The sequence below is a fragment of the Zalophus californianus genome, chromosome 13, assembly GCF_009762305.2.
Source record: "Zalophus californianus isolate mZalCal1 chromosome 13, mZalCal1.pri.v2, whole genome shotgun sequence".
Taxonomy (NCBI): Eukaryota; Metazoa; Chordata; class Mammalia; order Carnivora; family Otariidae; genus Zalophus; species Zalophus californianus.
Window position 1 is genome coordinate 11,753,899 of NC_045607.1, and position 17,334 is coordinate 11,771,232.

The window sequence follows — 17,334 nt, forward strand, 5'->3', positions numbered from 1 at the left end:
AAGTGTCCCTTCTTTTTCTTTTCCTTGGAAGAATTTGTATAAAATTGATGTTATTTCTTCCTTAAATGTTTGGAAGAATTTATCAGCAAAGCCTTTTGGGCATGTGGTTTTCTTTGTGGGAAGGTTTTAAATTATGGATCTAATTTCCTTAATAGGGAAAGGACTGTTATCTTCTTACCAGAGTTTTGGTAAATTGTGTTTTTCTAGGAATTTGTTCATTTTAACCAAATTTAAAAATAGTTTATAAGATCTTATTTTTTTATTGTCTGCAGTATCTTTAGTGATGTGCTCTTATGTACATTTTATACCTCCTTTTTTCCCTGATCACTCTCATTAGAGGTCTATCAGTTTTATGAGTCTTTTAAAAAAAAATCAGCTTTGGGGGCACCTGGGTGGCTCAGTCGGTTGAGCATCTGACTCTTGGTTTGGGCTCAGGTCATGATCTCCAGGTTGTGAGGTCAAGCCCCAGTCGGGCTCTGTGCTCAGTAGGGTGTCTGCTTGAGATTCTCTCCCTCTCCCTCTGCCCCTCCCTCCGCTTGCACCTGTATACTCTCTCTAAAATAAGTAAATCAGTCTTTAAAAACAATCAACTTTGGCTTTGTTGATCATCTTCTGGTATATGCTTATATTCTATTTCATTGATCTGTGCTCTTTGTTTTTCCTCACTACTATCTTTGGGTTTTATTTGCTGGGGTTTTTTTTGTTTTTTGTTTTTTATAACTTTTTGAGATAGCTGGGTACGTTATTAATTTCTTTTGATCTCTTATATATACACTACCAAGGCTATAAATTTTCCATTTTAAGCCCAGATTTATGTGCATTACACTTTTTTTTAGATTTATTTATTACAGAGCTTGGGGCGAGTGTAGGGGGAGGGGCAAAGGGAGAGGGAGAGAGAGAATCTCGAGCAGACTCCCCACTGAACCTAGAGTGGATGCAGGGCTTGATCTCAAGATCCTGAGATCTTGACCTGAGCTGAAATCAAGAGTTGAATGCATAACCGATTGAACTACCCAGGTGCCCTGTGTTATGCTCTCTCTCTCTTTTTTTTTTAAGATTATTTACTTCAGAGAGTGAGAGCGAGAGAGAGCACAGAGGGAGAGGGAGAAGCAGACTCCCCACTAAGCATGGAGCCCAATGTGGGGCTCAACGTGGGGCTCCATCCCAGGACCCTGAGATCATGACCTGAGCCGAAGGCAGACGCCCAACCGACTGAGCCATCCAGGCGCCCCTACACTCTTTTGACATGAATATTTTCATTCTTGCTTAGTTAAAACTGTTTTTTGTTTTCCCTTGTTATCAGCTCTTTGAGCCATTTAGATGTCATTGCTTTATTTCCAGACAAATGAGGATTTTCTAGTTATCTCTTTATTTTATATGAGTTCTTGCTTATTCTGCGATCTGAGAACATACTTCTTATGATTTCTGTCCTTTGATATTTCTTGAGACTTATTTTATGGCCCCGTACGTGGTTTTTGTAAATGATTCATACTCTGAAAAAAAAGAGAAAGTTTATAAAGTTTCAGATTTTCTGCCAGAAATTCTTCTTCTTGTCTTTTTTTTTTTTTTAACATTCTGATCATTCTTTTTAATAAAGTATGTTTTTGAAAGCTCAATCATTTAGATCCTTTTGGGTCTGTTTCTGTTGTCTGCTCCGGCCCTTGATTTTTGATCACATTATCTTGTCTTCTCATGTCTTTAGTTATTATGAGTGCTGGGCACTTTAAATGAACAGTTGTAGAGAATTAAAAACCTAGGATAATGATATCTTGGAGGATTTACATTTGTTTCTGGGCGATGGTTAGTGGAATTGGTGACACTGGATTGTTTGAATGCAATCAAGGATTAAGATGGGCTCGAGTCCATGTGAGATCCAGACTATTTCTACTTTATTTACTTCTAGTGTATGACATTGCAGAGGCCCAGCCCCCAGTGTGGGGGATTCAACAGGCCTTCTTTGCTTGGTGAACTTCAGTTTTTTTTTTTTTTGAACTTCAGTTTTTGACCCTTGAGTCCTGAGTGTCTGCTAAAAGTTACTCTGTCCAGTTCTTAGTGGCTTCTCTTGGATTTGGAAGATGCACCTAGGGGAAATATGGCCTGTAGTGTAGGGTTTCCATTATCTCCCATATCTTGACTCCACAGTTCTTTAGTGTCTGGGAATAGATTTTTTTTCTACCTTTTCTCCAGCTTTTCTAGTTGCTTTTCTGAAGAAGGCCTTTTGAATTTACTTACTTCTCATACTGGACAGTGGAACTTAAGTATTTTGTAAAAGTTCCTCTGGTGAATTGGTGGCAGCTAGGGTTGACAGTTACTGTCCCTCCTCATCTTCTGTAATCATCCCCTTCTTGTTTAGGCTACTCCAACCACTCAGGCCTTTGTGGTGTTTCTTAGCGTGTTCCTATCTTAACACCTTTGTATTTGCTGTTTTCTCTGCCTGGGGTTCTTCCCCAAATCGCTGAATGGCTCACTCTGTTATTTTCATCAGGTCTTCATCAGAGGGTCACCTTATCTGTGATACCTCTCTGACCCTACTGATGAGCACCACATACAAAATAGCAACACCTCCACCCCCTCAAGCCTCTTATTTTTCTCCCATTTTGCTGACCATCTTATGATATATAATTAGCTTCCACCACTATGCATAAACTCTTTGAGACATTGTTTTGTTCTGTTACATGTCCAGCCCCTAAAATTGTCCTGCTCAATTAGGGGCATCTGGGTGGCTCAGTCCGTTGAGTGTCTCTTTGATTTCGGCTCAGGTCATGATCTCAGAGTCATGAGATCAAGCCCCTCATCGGCTCCACACTGGGAGTGGAGTCTGCTTAAGATTCTCTCTCTCTCTCTCTTTCCCTCTCCTCCTCCCTCCCTGCTCTCTCTCTCTCTCTTTCTCTTTAAAGATTTTATTTATTTATTTGACAGAGAGAGAGATAGCGAGAGCAGGAACACAAGCAGGGGGAGTGGGAGAGGGAGACGCAGGCTTCCCGCTGAACAGGGAACTCGATGCAGGGCTCAATCCCAGGACACTGGGATCATGACCTGAGCTGAAGGCCGATGCTTAACGACTGAGCCACCCAGGTGCCCCTCGCTCTCTCTCTTTAAAAAAAAAAGAAAGAAAGAAAAAATGCTCAATATTGTTGAATGAATATAAGAATGAAATTATGATAAAAGTAATCAAAAACTAATGTAATGAATGGTGACTAACATAACAATAAAATTTAAAAAATTATGATAAAAGTATAGGCTTCATAGGTGCTTGTGAGGATTAAATAAGTTAATACATTTAAGTGAAGATTTTTACAGTGAAGGTATTAAGCACAGTGCCAAGCATATGGTAAACTCATATTATTCTTCAAAATTGTTGCCTTTCAAATGATCACTTCTCATTTCTAGATATTATAGAGATTGAAAACTACTTGCTTTTTGTAAAGCAAGCCTTTTTTTTTTTTGCTCACATTACTGTTATGATTAACACCAGATTTTACAACCCTGCAGCTGGGATGGTAGAATGAAGCTTAATCCATGGAACTCTCTATGTAGCTGCAGGATTAGAGAATAGATCTGTGTGTTTAAGCCAGCTTGTGATTTCCAGGCAATCACGAAGCAGCTTTTAATGTAACTTAACGAGTGGGAGAGTGATTGAATAGACATCATTCCTTTTTAACTTTTATCTTGTAAGGACTCCATTCTGGGAGACTGGCACACTCACAGTTTTATGTAATGTAAGTGAAATATGATACTAGGCAGATAAAAGCAAATACTGTTTTTGTTGAAGAGAGCATCAAGATTGATTGACCTGAGTGGTAAGTATTGACTCAAGCAAATGCTGAAGGCATTGTTTACCACAAGGGACAGTAAATCTTGATGATCAGAGAATATATAGTTAATCTCAGTATTATTATGGAGTTTCACTAGAAGTATCTAGAAATCTTGTGGAATGAATCTCTTGCGTATAACTTTCCTTTTGGAAAAACCCAACAACGAACTTTTAAGTTGAAGACACAGAGTTCTTTAGAGTCCTTGCACATATTGATGAGCTTTTCCCTGGTTGTTTTTAACTTGGACAGCCACGTTCCTCCCTTATACCTGACAGTGTTATTAGCTAGCTGCTTTATTCAAGAAATTGATTGATAATCAGTTCAGTTAGTTTTTGTTCCATAACCATTATATATCCTTTATAAGTCTTATGCTAGATAGTTTGTAAGATACAAGACAAGGAGAAAGTATCTTTGATGTTTATCAAGTTTAGTGGAAATACAAGATCTCTATATTTGAAGTAGGCAGCGGCACAATTCTACATGTGACACTTGGTTTCTGATAACATAGAAATTATTTTAGAAAGTTGAGATGAGAGGAAAGTTGAAGAAGAAGAACTGTAAATAAGATCTTTTTTTTAAAGTTTTTATTTTAATTCCAGTTAGTTAACGTACAGTGTTATATTAGTTTTAGGTATAAAATATAATGATTCAACAGTTCCATACATTACCTGGTGCTCGTCATGACAAGTGCACTCCTTAGTCCCCATCATATATTTACTCAACCCCTCACCCCACCTCCCTTCTGGTAACCATCAGTTTGTTCTTTTTCTTTCTTTGTTTCTTTCTTTTCTTTCTTTTTTCTTTCTTTTCTTTATTTTATTTATTTGATACAGAGAGAGCACAAGTTGGGGGGGAGTGGCAGGGAGAGGGAGAAGCAGGCTCCCTGCCGAGCAGGGAGCCCAATGTGGGACTCGATCCCAGGACCCTGGGATCATGACCTGAGCCGAAGGCAGTCGCTTAACCATCTGAGCCACCCAGGCACCCAGTCTGTTCTCTTTTTAATCTCTCTTTTTTCCCTTTGCTCATTTGTTTTGCTTCTTAAATTCCACATATGAGTGATGTTTAGCATCTTTTCATGTGTCTGTTGGCCATCTGTATGTCTTCTTTGGAGAAATGTCTTCTGTTCTTTTTTTTTTTTTTTTTTTTTTTTTAAGTAATCTCTACACCCAACATGGGGCTTGGACTCACAACCCTGAGATCGAGTCTCATGCTCCACCAACTGAGCTAATCAGGCAGCCCTGCCCATTTTTAAATTGGATTATTTGGTTTGGGGGTGTTGAGTTGTGTTAGTTCTTTATATATTTTGGATACTAACCCATTATCAAATATGTCATTTGCAAATATCTTCTCCCATTCCATAGGTTGCCTTTTAGTTTTGTTATTTCTTTTGCTGTGCAGAAGCTTTTTATTTTAATATAGTCCCAATAGTTTGTTTTTATTTCCCTTGCCTCAGGAGACATATTTAGGAAAAAGTTGCTATGGCTGATGTCAAAGAGGTTATTGCCTGTGTTCTCTTCCAGGATTTTTATGGTTTAAGGTCTCACATTTAGTTCTTTAATCCATTTTGAATTTATTTTTATGTATGGTATAAGAAAGTGGTCTAGTTTCTTTCTTTTGCATGTGGCTGTTCAGTTTTCCCAACACCATTTGTTGAAGAGACTCTTCTTTTCCCATTGTATATTCTTTCCTGCTTTGTTGAAGATTAATTGACCATATAGGTGTGGGTTTATTTCTGGGTTTTCTGTTCTGTTCCATTGATCTGTGTGTGTATTTTTGTGCCAGTACCAGATTATTTTGATTATGTAAATAAAATCTTGAATAGGATTTGAGTAGGCAGACAAAAGAATGGTTTGTAGTGTGAGAAATAGAATTCCAAAAGCATAAGATTTTAATATGTGTGCTTAAAAAATTTATACAAATAATAAATGTTAAATTATAGACATATCTGAAAAGACATAAATAAAAATAAATCCTTCCCCCAGAGATAATACCTTTAACATTTTGATATATATCTTTCTAGACTTTTTCCTGTTCATGTATATACAGGTGTGAAAAATGCAAAGATGGGGCGCCTGGGTGGCTCAGTCATTAAGCGTCTGCCTTTGGCTCAGGTCATGATCCCAGGGTCCTGGGATTGAGTCCCATATTGGGCTCCCTGCTCAGTGGGAAGCCTGCTTCTCCCTCTCCCACTCCCGCAGCTTGTGTTCCCTCTCTCGCTGTGTCTCTCTCTCTGTCAAATAAATAAATAAAATCTTAAAAAAAAAAGAAAAATGCAAAGATATTTGTGCAAATGTTTATCAGTACATAGAAATAAATAGGAAAATAAATATTGATATAAAGGGGTAGTATTAAATTGTTTCATAAAGATTCATTTAAACATTTTTGCTATTATAAGATTATATATATGGCAATTTAATTGATCAGTGAAAGTACTATATGGTCTTTGTGATTCCTAAGATTTTCCTTCCTGAACATATTAGATACATATGGTGGAGTATATTATTAGCTACATTTGGTGGAGTAAGTAGACACATTGTTTTGACTGATAACGAATCTCTTACAATTTTTTTAGGTGCTGGGTCTTCAGCTCTGAAGAGGCCATTTGAAGATGGATTAGGGGATGATAAAGATCCCAATAAGAAGATGAAACGAAACTTAAGGAAAAGTATATAAAATCTTTCTTCTTAGAGATGTGAACTAGAAAAGATTTGTAGTCTCAGACAGGAAAATAAAAATTACAAAGTGAAGAATTTGATTGATTTGAATTGGAGTTTTAAGAATATAGCTTAACTGAGAAATTGATGATTGGATAGCTTTCTTTTGTTTTCAGTCTTCATTGCTTCAGGTATATTAGTATTGACAAACTAAAATTGATGTTATAGATATAATAATTCATATCACTTGTACAGTAGTGTTAGTATAATTAAAGTGATTTTACAGTTATGAAGTGAAATTAATTTGTATATGTGTTTTCAAATTCTTGTTTTTTAAAGCCTTGTGAATTTATAGTAGTCACTTAGAACCTACAGATGCATAGATTAAAAGCAAAATAGTTTAATTTCTGATCTCATTCTTTTTGTTTTATTTTTGTTTTTGTTTTAAACAGTTCTGGATAGTAAAGCAATAGACCTTATGAATGCACTAATGAGGCTAAATCAGATCAGACCTGGGCTTCAGTATAAGCTTTTGTCTCAGTCTGGCCCTGTCCACGCCCCAGTCTTCACAATGTCTGTAGATGTGGACGGTACAACATATGAAGCCTCAGGGCCATCCAAGAAAACAGCAAAACTTCATGTAGCAGTGAAGGTACAGTATTGCTTTTATTTAGCAGGGCTTTGTTATTTTATGTTGTAAATAAGGTGCTTATTTTTCTAAAATAAGTTAACAGACTTTTTAAAGATTTTAATGATAATGATGTAAAGATTTTTGTCACCTCTGGATTACAAAATTTTTCTTTTTTCATTATAAAATAGTATGTATATTCCAAATAAAATTTGGAAAATGCAGAGAAAAGTAAAGACATAAAAAATATGGGGCAGATCATTAATATTTATATAGAGTATGTTTGTTTAGGTTGAGCTCACACAGTGTATGTAATTTATCCTCTGATTTTTTTTCATTTACTGTGTCATCAATGTTTTCTCCGGTTTTTAAAATCTTCACAAATAATTTTTAAGGCCCAAGTGATTAACATGATATGGATATACTGTTATTTGTTTAGACATTGAATATTTTGCTGTTTGCAGACTTTGCTGGTCATAAATAAATTTAATTATTATCTTCCTGTATACGGTGCCTTTTCTGCATTTCAGATTATTTCCGTAGGGAATAAAGTCCAGGATCGAACCAACCAAACATGCATGTAGGTTTGTAGAAAGTCCCTAAATCCTGGAATTTTTCCATGAGTACATTTGCCCTCTTGTAGACAAATGTGAAAATGTCAAAGATCATGTAGACTAAAGATCAATTTTAATTTAAGAAAAGTTCTATTATGTAACAGTATGGCATAAGACAGAATTGGTCTGTTTTCATGATCATTCCATTTTGCAAGTATTATTGATAAAGATGTGAACATTGTCCTAGATTCTAAGGATATAGCAGTGAACAAAACAAAGCCCTTGGCCTCCTGGAGCCTGCATTCTAGTGTGGAAAGGATTGGAGACTGACAACAAATACACAAATGAATAAATTCTAAGGCAGGTAGTAATAAGCACAATGTAGGAAAATAATAACTGTAAACATATAAAACAACATTTATGTTGTGTCTTGTTTACAAAAGGGGTACTTCCAAGTATGATGAAATAGTGTGGGTTTAAAATGAGGCAGAAAAAATGAAGAATGAGGGAAAAAATGAATCCAGGAATAAAGCTAAAATTACAGTTCAGTAACTTAGTCCCATAATGTACGCTGAGGATGAGTCACAAATTAAGATCTCAGTTCTCTAGAATCTGACTCAAAAAGCTTATGAAATATTCCTTCATAGTGACATAAGAACAGACAGTTGATTATAAGAGTCATAGTTGTTTTGGTATACAGATCGAATGGACATTCTCCTTGAGGGGGTCTTCATAAAAAAGGATTGCAGTGACATCCTTAAACATCATGTGTGATGCAGTGAAAAATTTGTGTGTTGTTTGTTATGACTGCCTTTAATGTAAGCTAGTGGCCTCATACCAACTTGTAATTGAGTAAAATTTGGGGAGTAAGAACAGTGGGAGATTTTGTAATATGACAGGATTTAGATGCTATTTGTTCTCATAATTACGATTAACATTTTGGTATGTATTTTTCCAAGCCTTTTTTTTTTTAACCTGCAATTCCAAAATCCAGAAAACACTGAAAATGAAAAATAATTCCTGAAGTTTGATGAAAACTCACTTGATGGGAAAACCTGACCTGAATTGTTGTAGAACTACTTTTAGTCTTTATTATTCCATTTCATGTGAATATTTTATATGTTTCTTTGCACAAACATGGGGTAGCACCTGAAATCAACTGGGGATTTGAAAAATATACATTAATATTTTGTATTAGCTTTCTAAACTCTGAGAAACTATGAATTCTCAAAACAGTCTGGCCCCAAGAGTTTTAGATTAGGAGTGGTGGGACCTACATAGTGGGAATACAAAATATATAATTAAAACAAGTATTATTTTTGTTTAAGAATATGGGTTTTTTTTTATTAGTTTTCACAAAGATTGTTCTCCTATTTAGTGATGGCCTAATATTTTTTTATTATCGATCTACCGTAATGTAACTGATCTCTTAGATTTAGATGCTGCCAGTTGGTTGCTTTACATCTTTTTAAACTAGTCTAATTATCCCTTAAGATATATGTTAGGGGCACCTGGCTGGCTCTGGTTGGTAGAACATGCGACTCTTAATCCTCAGGGTCATGAGTTCAAGCCCCATGTTGGGTGTAGAGCTTACATTAAAAAAACAAAAGTAACAAGTAAAGACAAATTCTAGAAATGAAATTAGATCAAGAAGAGGGCACATTTGAATGATCCATTAATTCACTAAATAGGTATTGGGCTTCCTATTATATGTCAGGCGTATATATATTGCCAAATTGCCATCTATATACAAGTTTCAGTTCTGTTTTACAAATGAATTTGAGAGTGTTTTATATCTAACATGAAAGTAGATCCCACTAGATAAAAATCCTTAGATTTCTTACTCAGTAGTTTGGTAGGAGTCTGTACCTGTTAAGACAAATCACACCAGAGAATCAAATCAAAACAAAATACGAAAAAGCGGTTCCTGCCACAGGAGCCTGGCCTCCAGCAGTAGGCAACCTGAAGTGATGGAGATCAGTTGCCAATCTTTTCTTTGCTCTTCCAGCCCTTTTTTCTGATAGTCCCTCACAAAGAATATAATCAGCGATATTCCATGAAAAGAAATCTTAGTCATTGTGGGGAAAAGGTCAGGACAAGGAGTGAAGGCTCTTTGGGAGAGGTTCTTGAAGCCATCAGCTCTCCACCATCCAGAAGCCATGGATAGGACTTTCTTTTGAGTGGAGGGCTAGAGTAGAGTATGTTTTCATGTGTTTTCTTTTCACCTTTGTCCTATAGTCTTTTTTTTTTTTTTTTAAAGATTTTATTTATTTATTTGACAGAGACACAGCGAGAGAGGGAACACAAGTAGGGGGAGTGCGAGAGGGAGAAGCAGGCTTCCCGCTGAGCAGGGAGCCTGATGCGGGGCCCGATCCCAGGACCCTGGGATCATGACCTGAGCTGAAGGCAGACGCTAAATGACTGAGCCACCCGGTGCCTCTGTCCTGTAGTCTTTGAGGTTATCAGCTTTCCCAGCCTCAACCCCCTTCTGGGTGGAGGGGGGTGGGCATGGTTATAGTGAATTTCCCAGTCACCTTGTTTCCAGGAATAATCTTGTGATTTTTCAACCCAATTAATGTATTTATTAGATTTGATTTGTTTGCCAGACACTTTAAACCACTTTTTTGGTGTATCAATTTTTTGGCTTCAGTATTGATTACAAGCAAACTTTGGTTCTAGAGGTCTGAGAACTCATTACTTTTTTTTTCTTTAACTTTTAGAGCATATACTAGTTAATAATCTCATGTGTTCATAGAGAAAATGACATAATTAGACATTTTTTTGTTAGCTGGTCTGTATTGCAAATATACTGTATCCCTTGAGATTATCCATCAGTTATATAAACTAAAGTGTATGAAATATGTTGCTACAATAACAAATAAATGAATATGATATGTGAGAAAAGCACAGAGAGAAATGGTGTTAAATAATTCACATTAGACTTACTTTAACTGTCCATGTGAAATTGGGAAAAGCTGCATTTCTTTAGTTTTTATTGGAATAAACAAATCAAATTTATTTGTGACTCTTGACTTTTGACTTGCAGCCCGTATTAGCCTAGTGTTCATTCCAGACTGATAACTGTTCTTTCAGAGATGAGATTTTTCAGGAAGAGCATATTTACAGGACTCATACAGTGGAGAAGGTGTTTTCTTTGTAAAATGTTGACGGGGATAAACTAAATGATGCTAACATACTTAGTCTTACAGTACTACCTGAGAACTTCTAAAACTTAAGATATTGAAAAGAGGTTCTTGGCTTTCTTCTAGTGATTGCAAAGAATTAATTTATGATTTGAAATGTTCAACAGAGTGCCAGTGTTTCCATATGAATTGGGTGAATTAATTTCAAATTCTCTTGGTACAGAGTTCTACTTATGTCCATTTTTTACAGATTTTATTTATATTGGCAGAATCCATTATAGAAGATGCCATTGTTTATAAAATTTAGGCTGCCTGGTCTCTCACTCGTGGGACTATCACAACTGTTTTTTGAGACACCTATTACGTATAGTTGGGATCGTAAAGAAATATGACATTGCTTTTACACTCCAGCAACTTAAAACATTAGTCAAAAGCTGAAACAAATACAGAGATGTTTACGAACCTATCTCCATATATTTTGATATAAACCTTTAAATTAGTAACTGACAGTGCAACATTAGCCTGTTTGAAAGAGGTTTATAAAAATGCCGGCTCACATGGTTAGGCATCTGCCTTCGGCTCGGGTCATGATCCCAGAGTCCTGGGATTGGGTCCCGCATCGGGGGAGCCTGCTTCTCCCTCTGCCTCTCTCTCTCTCTCTCTTTCTCTGTCTGTCATGAATAAATGAATAAAATCTTAAAAAAAAAAATGCTAGTGAATGTATTTTCTTGTAAACATCTAAAAAGCAGTATAACCTGGCAGGGATATTAAAAGCCATGCTTGTATGTGTGTATGCTCATGGGCACATGCATGCCCCCCCCCCCCAACACACAGTTCAGAAGACTTTATTTTAAAAAAGATAAGAAATTGCAGGCTTTGAATGGTAATATAAGAAGAATGGACATTGGAGGAAGCCAGAATGTAACTAGGCCTTGAGGGGATGGAAATACAAACCTAATATTGTTCCTGGTTCACTTAGTATAGCAAATAAATCTTGAGACTGAATCCTTTCTTTCAAGTATTGATTTTGGTTTAAGTTGAAGGCAAAGAGGTCAGTAGTAGAAAGTTTCAGATATTATATAATTAACAGGCAAAATGGTTCCAACACGAAGACTTCTTGATTCCCTTTCTGTGCTAATTCCCCTAATGGATTGAGTCATAGAATTTAGAGGTCAACTAATCAGTCTTCCTGTTTTGCAGATTGGAAAATTGAGGACCAGAGGAGAAATACAGGATTAGACCGCCATGTCTTGTCTTTTGTAGTCCATTGTACTTTTTTCATTATGTTATTTTACTTTTCCCCTCACCTCCTTGGTTGAACTTGGCTATGCTGTTTCTCTACCTCTGGCCTTCAAATTAAATGAACCAGAAGCAACCTCAGGTTTACATTTCTGTCATCCTTTATTTAAGCCTAATTACTCTGAGGATGTTTTTCCCATTCTCCATGGTGAAACTCTAGTAGGTAAACTTAGTTTAACCAAGGATTTGTAGATTTAGCACCCTCTTGCTCTTCCTGCAAGGTGTTTCATGGATTCAGATGTTATGGATTTGAAACTTGTTTTCAGTATTTCATCTCTTCTCTGTGGTCTCTGATGTTTGAATAAAACTGAATCTTAATGTAATTTGTACAGGTATTACAAGCAATGGGATACCCAACAGGCTTTGATGCAGATATTGAATGTATGAGTTCCGATGAAAAATCAGATAATGAAGGCAAAAATGAAACAGTCTCTTCAAACTCAAGCAATAATACTGGAAATTCTACAACTGAAACCTCCAGTACCTTAGAGGTATATTTATATATTTTTTTCCTTAGAAAAAAAGGAGTATATGTAGACTGTAGAAAATTTGAGAGATGTGGAAAAGTATAAATAAGAAAATCAAAAGCATATACAAATGTATATATTCCAGAGATAGCCATTATTAATATTTTGGTTTATTTCCATCCAGCCTTTTTTTCTGGCAGTCATATTTTCATGCAGTTTTACATCTTGTTTTTTTCACTTAACTTTAAAAAAAAAACCTGTAAACATAGCTGTATAGTACACAACACATGAATGTATCCTAATTTAACTAGAATTTTCCTTTTGCTGGCCATGGAAGTTCCTTCCAGTATTTCACAGTTAAAATATATCAGCAATATCAGCAATAACTAAAGAGTGAAAAACCAGGCCTAGCAGAGGAAATTTAGGATTATTTGAAGTTTGTGCTGAGCTGTGGGAGGCAGTGGGTCATTATGGAGCTGATCTAGCCTTTAGGAAGGCATAGCCTGATCTAGTATATTCCTCAGACTCTGAGTAAGTCCTAACGTATGAGCTTATTGCCACAGATAATAGAATGGGACAGAAATCTAAGTACTGATTATACACAGCATTTTTGGGAATTCATGGGGTACTTATTCATTACATTCTGCATAAGAAAAATTGGCTCTGAAGTAACAGCAAGAGGTTACATTAAGTTTTTTAAAAAATTTTTTTTCATTTCTGGGAATGAGATCTATCAAAGACTCGGTGGACCATAATATTTTCAGTCTACAAACCTTTTGTAGTGCCTGTTTACTGCCAGATGCTGCAGAAATAGTGTGCAGAGCCTCAAAATGTTCTCAGGCTAGAAGCACAAAAGACATATCCATAACTAATTATAATGTAATGTGATAAGTACCATGATGGCAAAGTGAACATAATAATGTACAATCTCAAAAGAAGAAGTGATTAGGGAACTTAGACACCTGTAAAATCAAAGGGAGTAAAATGTGAGTGAGGTTTTAGGTGATAAGTAAGATTTTGCTATGTGGAGAAGAGGTGGAGAGAAGGCATTTTGGATCAAAGGAATAGGAGGTATAATGACCTGAAGTTGTGAAAGTACATGTTTGAGAGGTGCCAGGTAGGCCAGTATGGGGGGGAGATGGAGGCTGAAGCCTGTGGAAGCCTCGCCTGACTTTCCGTGTGATCTCGTGGAGGAGCCTTGGCACCTGGCTTTTCAGAGGACCAATCATTCACAGGTGATCACAGACACGACAAGGTGTTTTGCTGGCAGTGTTATAAATACTTAGAGAAGAAAGATCTCATTAGCTATGAGACTTAGACTGTTCAGGGGAATTAGGGGGAGAGAGAGAGAGCAGTGTGGGCTGCACTAATAGCAGCCACATGCATGTATGGTGCTTTCGGTAGGAGTACATCTGTGCTTTGTTTTATGCAATGTGGTAATGGCATGGGAATCGGGGGGAGAGAGCCCTTAGTCTTCATTTAAAATTAAAATATTAAAATGCAAATATTTATATGTCTTGACTCATTTTTATAAAAGTGATTTCAGATTTGAAAGTAGAGAGTGATTACCATAGACCTAGGTTCACAAATTATTCATTACCTTTTAAAGATGGAGACTGGAGGGGTGCCTGGGTGGCTCAGTCGTTAAGCGGCTGCCTTCAGCTCAGGTCATGATCCCAGGGTCCTGGGATCGAGCCCCGCATCAGGCTCCCTGCTCCGTGGGAAGCCTGCTTCTCCCCCTCCCACTCCACCTGCTTGTGTTCCTGCTCGTGCGCTCTCTCTCTCTCTCTCTCTCTCAAATAAATAAAATCTTTAAAAAAAAAAAAGACTGGAAATTTGCTTTGCAATGAAAAAAATATAGATTACAAAAACTCTTCAAGAAGTGAGGGTTTTTTTTTTTGTTTGTTTTTTATTGCAGAAGACCCAGGCATGTTTATTAAACTTGTCTTGAAAAGTTGTCCAGTGTTTCATTTTTTTTTCCCTACAGCCTTGACCACTTAGTAAATGAGCATAGAATAGTAACTATTAAGAGACTCTTGTCCATTGGCTTTATATGTATACATAATAATTGTTTCTTTTTTTAAGATTTTATTTATTTAGGTGGGGGGGAGAGAGAGCGTGCACACTCGAGAGCATGAGTCGGGGGAGGGGCAGAGGGAGAGGGAGAAGCAACTTCCAGCTGAACAGGGAGTTTCATCTCAGGACCCTAGGATCACGACCAGAGCTGAAGGCAGTCGCTTAACCATCTGAGCCACCCAGGCGCCCCTGGGGCATTCATTTCTTTGTTCAGTATTTCTTGAGCAATTACTATGGTAGAATTACAGACATGATCTCTAACCTCAAAAAGTACTCAATCTTTGGGTCTCTCTCCTTTCTCAAAATTATAGGTGCGGTATTTTGTGGTTTATCTTTGGTGCTGCACTCTCTCTTCATTTGAGGCTTCACACTTACATGAATTACTTGTTTTCCTTACTCTAGTCTTAATCCTTCCTCGAGTCAGTTCTTTCTGCTACTCCTGGCCTGATTTTTCTACAATACATATCTAATCCTGAATTTTCTAGATTAAAGTCTCTCCGTGGCTTATCATAGTTCATGATAAAGTCAAAGCTCATTTGCATGGCATGCAAAGTCCTTTATGAATTGGCACCATCAAGGGCGTTCTTAGTCAGGTCCTGTCTTCCTATGCTCACTCCCTTATACAGCCAAACTGCGCTTCTTGCCATTTCCCTAACAGATGTTCTTTTCTTCTCTTGGGCCTTTCCACGGCTGTTTCTTCTGTCTAGAATGCCCTTCTCCTTTGTTTCCACCTTATCATGGTCTGGTGCTTACCTCTTTAAGGTTTAAGGTCAGGCTCGCATGTCACTTCCAGGAAAACTATCCTGATTGCCCTAGAAAATGGCTGCTTCTGTATTTCCATAACATACATCTGTTGTATAATATACACTGTTTTACAGTGATTATGTCTGTCCCTCCCACTATACTCTAGCTCCTTTGAGCGGAGAGTGACTGCTTTTATTCTTATTTTTAAATTTCAGAATCCATAGTCTGTAGCCTACTGTTTTTACCTTAGGTGCCCTTAAGTCTCTTTTGAGAGAACTGAGAGCTGTGTAGGAACATTTTCTTCCCATCTCCCAAGTTGAGAGTTATTTCTTCCTAACCCTAAAGATGAAAAACAGTGAATATTCAGGTGTCATGTGAATCTCAACTGTTCTGTCCACATTGTTAGTCATTTAAAGTATTATTCTTAGATCATGAACACCACAGAGCAGACCCTAGAGTGCCATGTAATGGCAACGCCACATTGCTCTTGAACAGTGTTGAGACAGCCCTACTTTAGGGGCAGGCTGGCTAGATGACTGACTGCCATGTTTATTGCCTGTAGAGTTTCCATACCTTTAAAGGTATTTTGTCATTTGCATGTAGAGGTGATCACACCCTAGTCCCTAAATGCTTTAAAGTATAATTTTTGAGCCTCTTTTCAACAGAAACATAGTATAATTGTATTAATAAGAAATTTAATACTCTAAAATCTTACTTGGTTGAACCTCCTTTTAGGTAAGAACTCAGGGCCCTATCCTCACAGCAAGTGGCAAAAATCCCGTAATGGAGCTCAATGAAAAAAGAAGAGGTCTTAAGTATGAACTCATCTCGGAGACTGGTGGAAGCCATGACAAACGCTTTGTAATGGAGGTGTGTACCTAGATTCAAGCCAACCTTAGTTTTCGCCTCAAGGACATAGGCTATCCTGAGCTTATGTGTAAAAAAGTTTTAGACTGAGTTAATTCTTGTGGCACTATTTGACTTTTGGTGTTTTCTGTGTTGTGATACATTTAAATTAAAACTACATAGAGGAATTGCATGGGATAATTGCAGAGTGTTGTTCTTGATTTTAGGTAGAAGTAGATGGACAGAAATTCAGAGGTGCAGGTCCAAATAAGAAAGTGGCAAAGGCAAGTGCAGCTTTAGCTGCCCTGGAGAAGCTGTTTTCTGGACCCAATGCAGCAAATAATAAGAAAAAGAAGATTATCCCTCAGGTATGAGTTAAGCATTAAACCTTTGCAATACTTTTGAAAAATATTACCAAAATTAAATTTCCTTTACTGCCTTGGTGCCACTTTAGCTTTTTCTGAAGTTGTTTCTTTTTCTTGCATTTGGCATCCTTTTCTTTGGGTTGGATCATAAATACTGTAATACTCACTTTTCTGTGGTCTTCATAGGCAAATTATATATTTTAAAAAAGCTATTAGCATTATTTGGGGGCTTTCAGTCACTCTTGATGAAGTAGAGCATTGAGGGATCTGTACTTTTAGTGAGATGTTAGCATTTGTTTAGGGAAACTGCCAAGAGTATAGGGGCTTACTTTCATCAGAGTCTGCAGATGCACTTCCATTTCCTTTCCAGTTTTGTCCTTTTGCATTATTTATTTTGTGTTTTCCTTTGGGGTGCCACAGTAGAACTTGACCCTGTATTCTCTTCATTCGTGACAATGGGCATGTGGGTCCTGCTGAAGGCCGAGGACTGTAGAAAGGTCTTTAGAAAAGATGGCCTCCTAATTACATGTTTTTGGATAACAGATCCTTCTATCCATTCATTTATGAATTCGCAAATATTTTCTAGTCATATACTATGTGCATGATTGTGAGGGCAAAAGAGGTACATTATTAAATATAAGACAGTTCTCTCCCTGGTGGAGAATGCTGGTACAGTAATGTCTGAATAGATTATGTGATAGAAACAAGTCAATTAAAAATGTTTAGACTAATAGAAGGAAGAT

The 17,334-nt window shown here is 37.0% G+C and overlaps 1 protein-coding gene across 2 annotated transcripts in view; it reads left to right on the forward strand.

Moving 5' to 3' along the window:
* Nucleotides 1-17,334, forward strand: part of LOC113934082 (spermatid perinuclear RNA binding protein) — a 132,993-nt gene that overhangs the window by 101,360 nt on the left and 14,299 nt on the right. For both annotated transcript variants that reach the window (XM_027614638.2, XM_027614637.2), the window contains exons 11-15: nt 6,388-6,480; nt 6,922-7,121; nt 12,426-12,584; nt 16,116-16,250; nt 16,454-16,594. In XM_027614638.2, the coding sequence (XP_027470439.1) occupies nt 6,388-6,480; nt 6,922-7,121; nt 12,426-12,584; nt 16,116-16,250; nt 16,454-16,594 (728 nt within the window). The remainder of the gene's footprint in view (nt 1-6,387; nt 6,481-6,921; nt 7,122-12,425; nt 12,585-16,115; nt 16,251-16,453; nt 16,595-17,334) is intronic.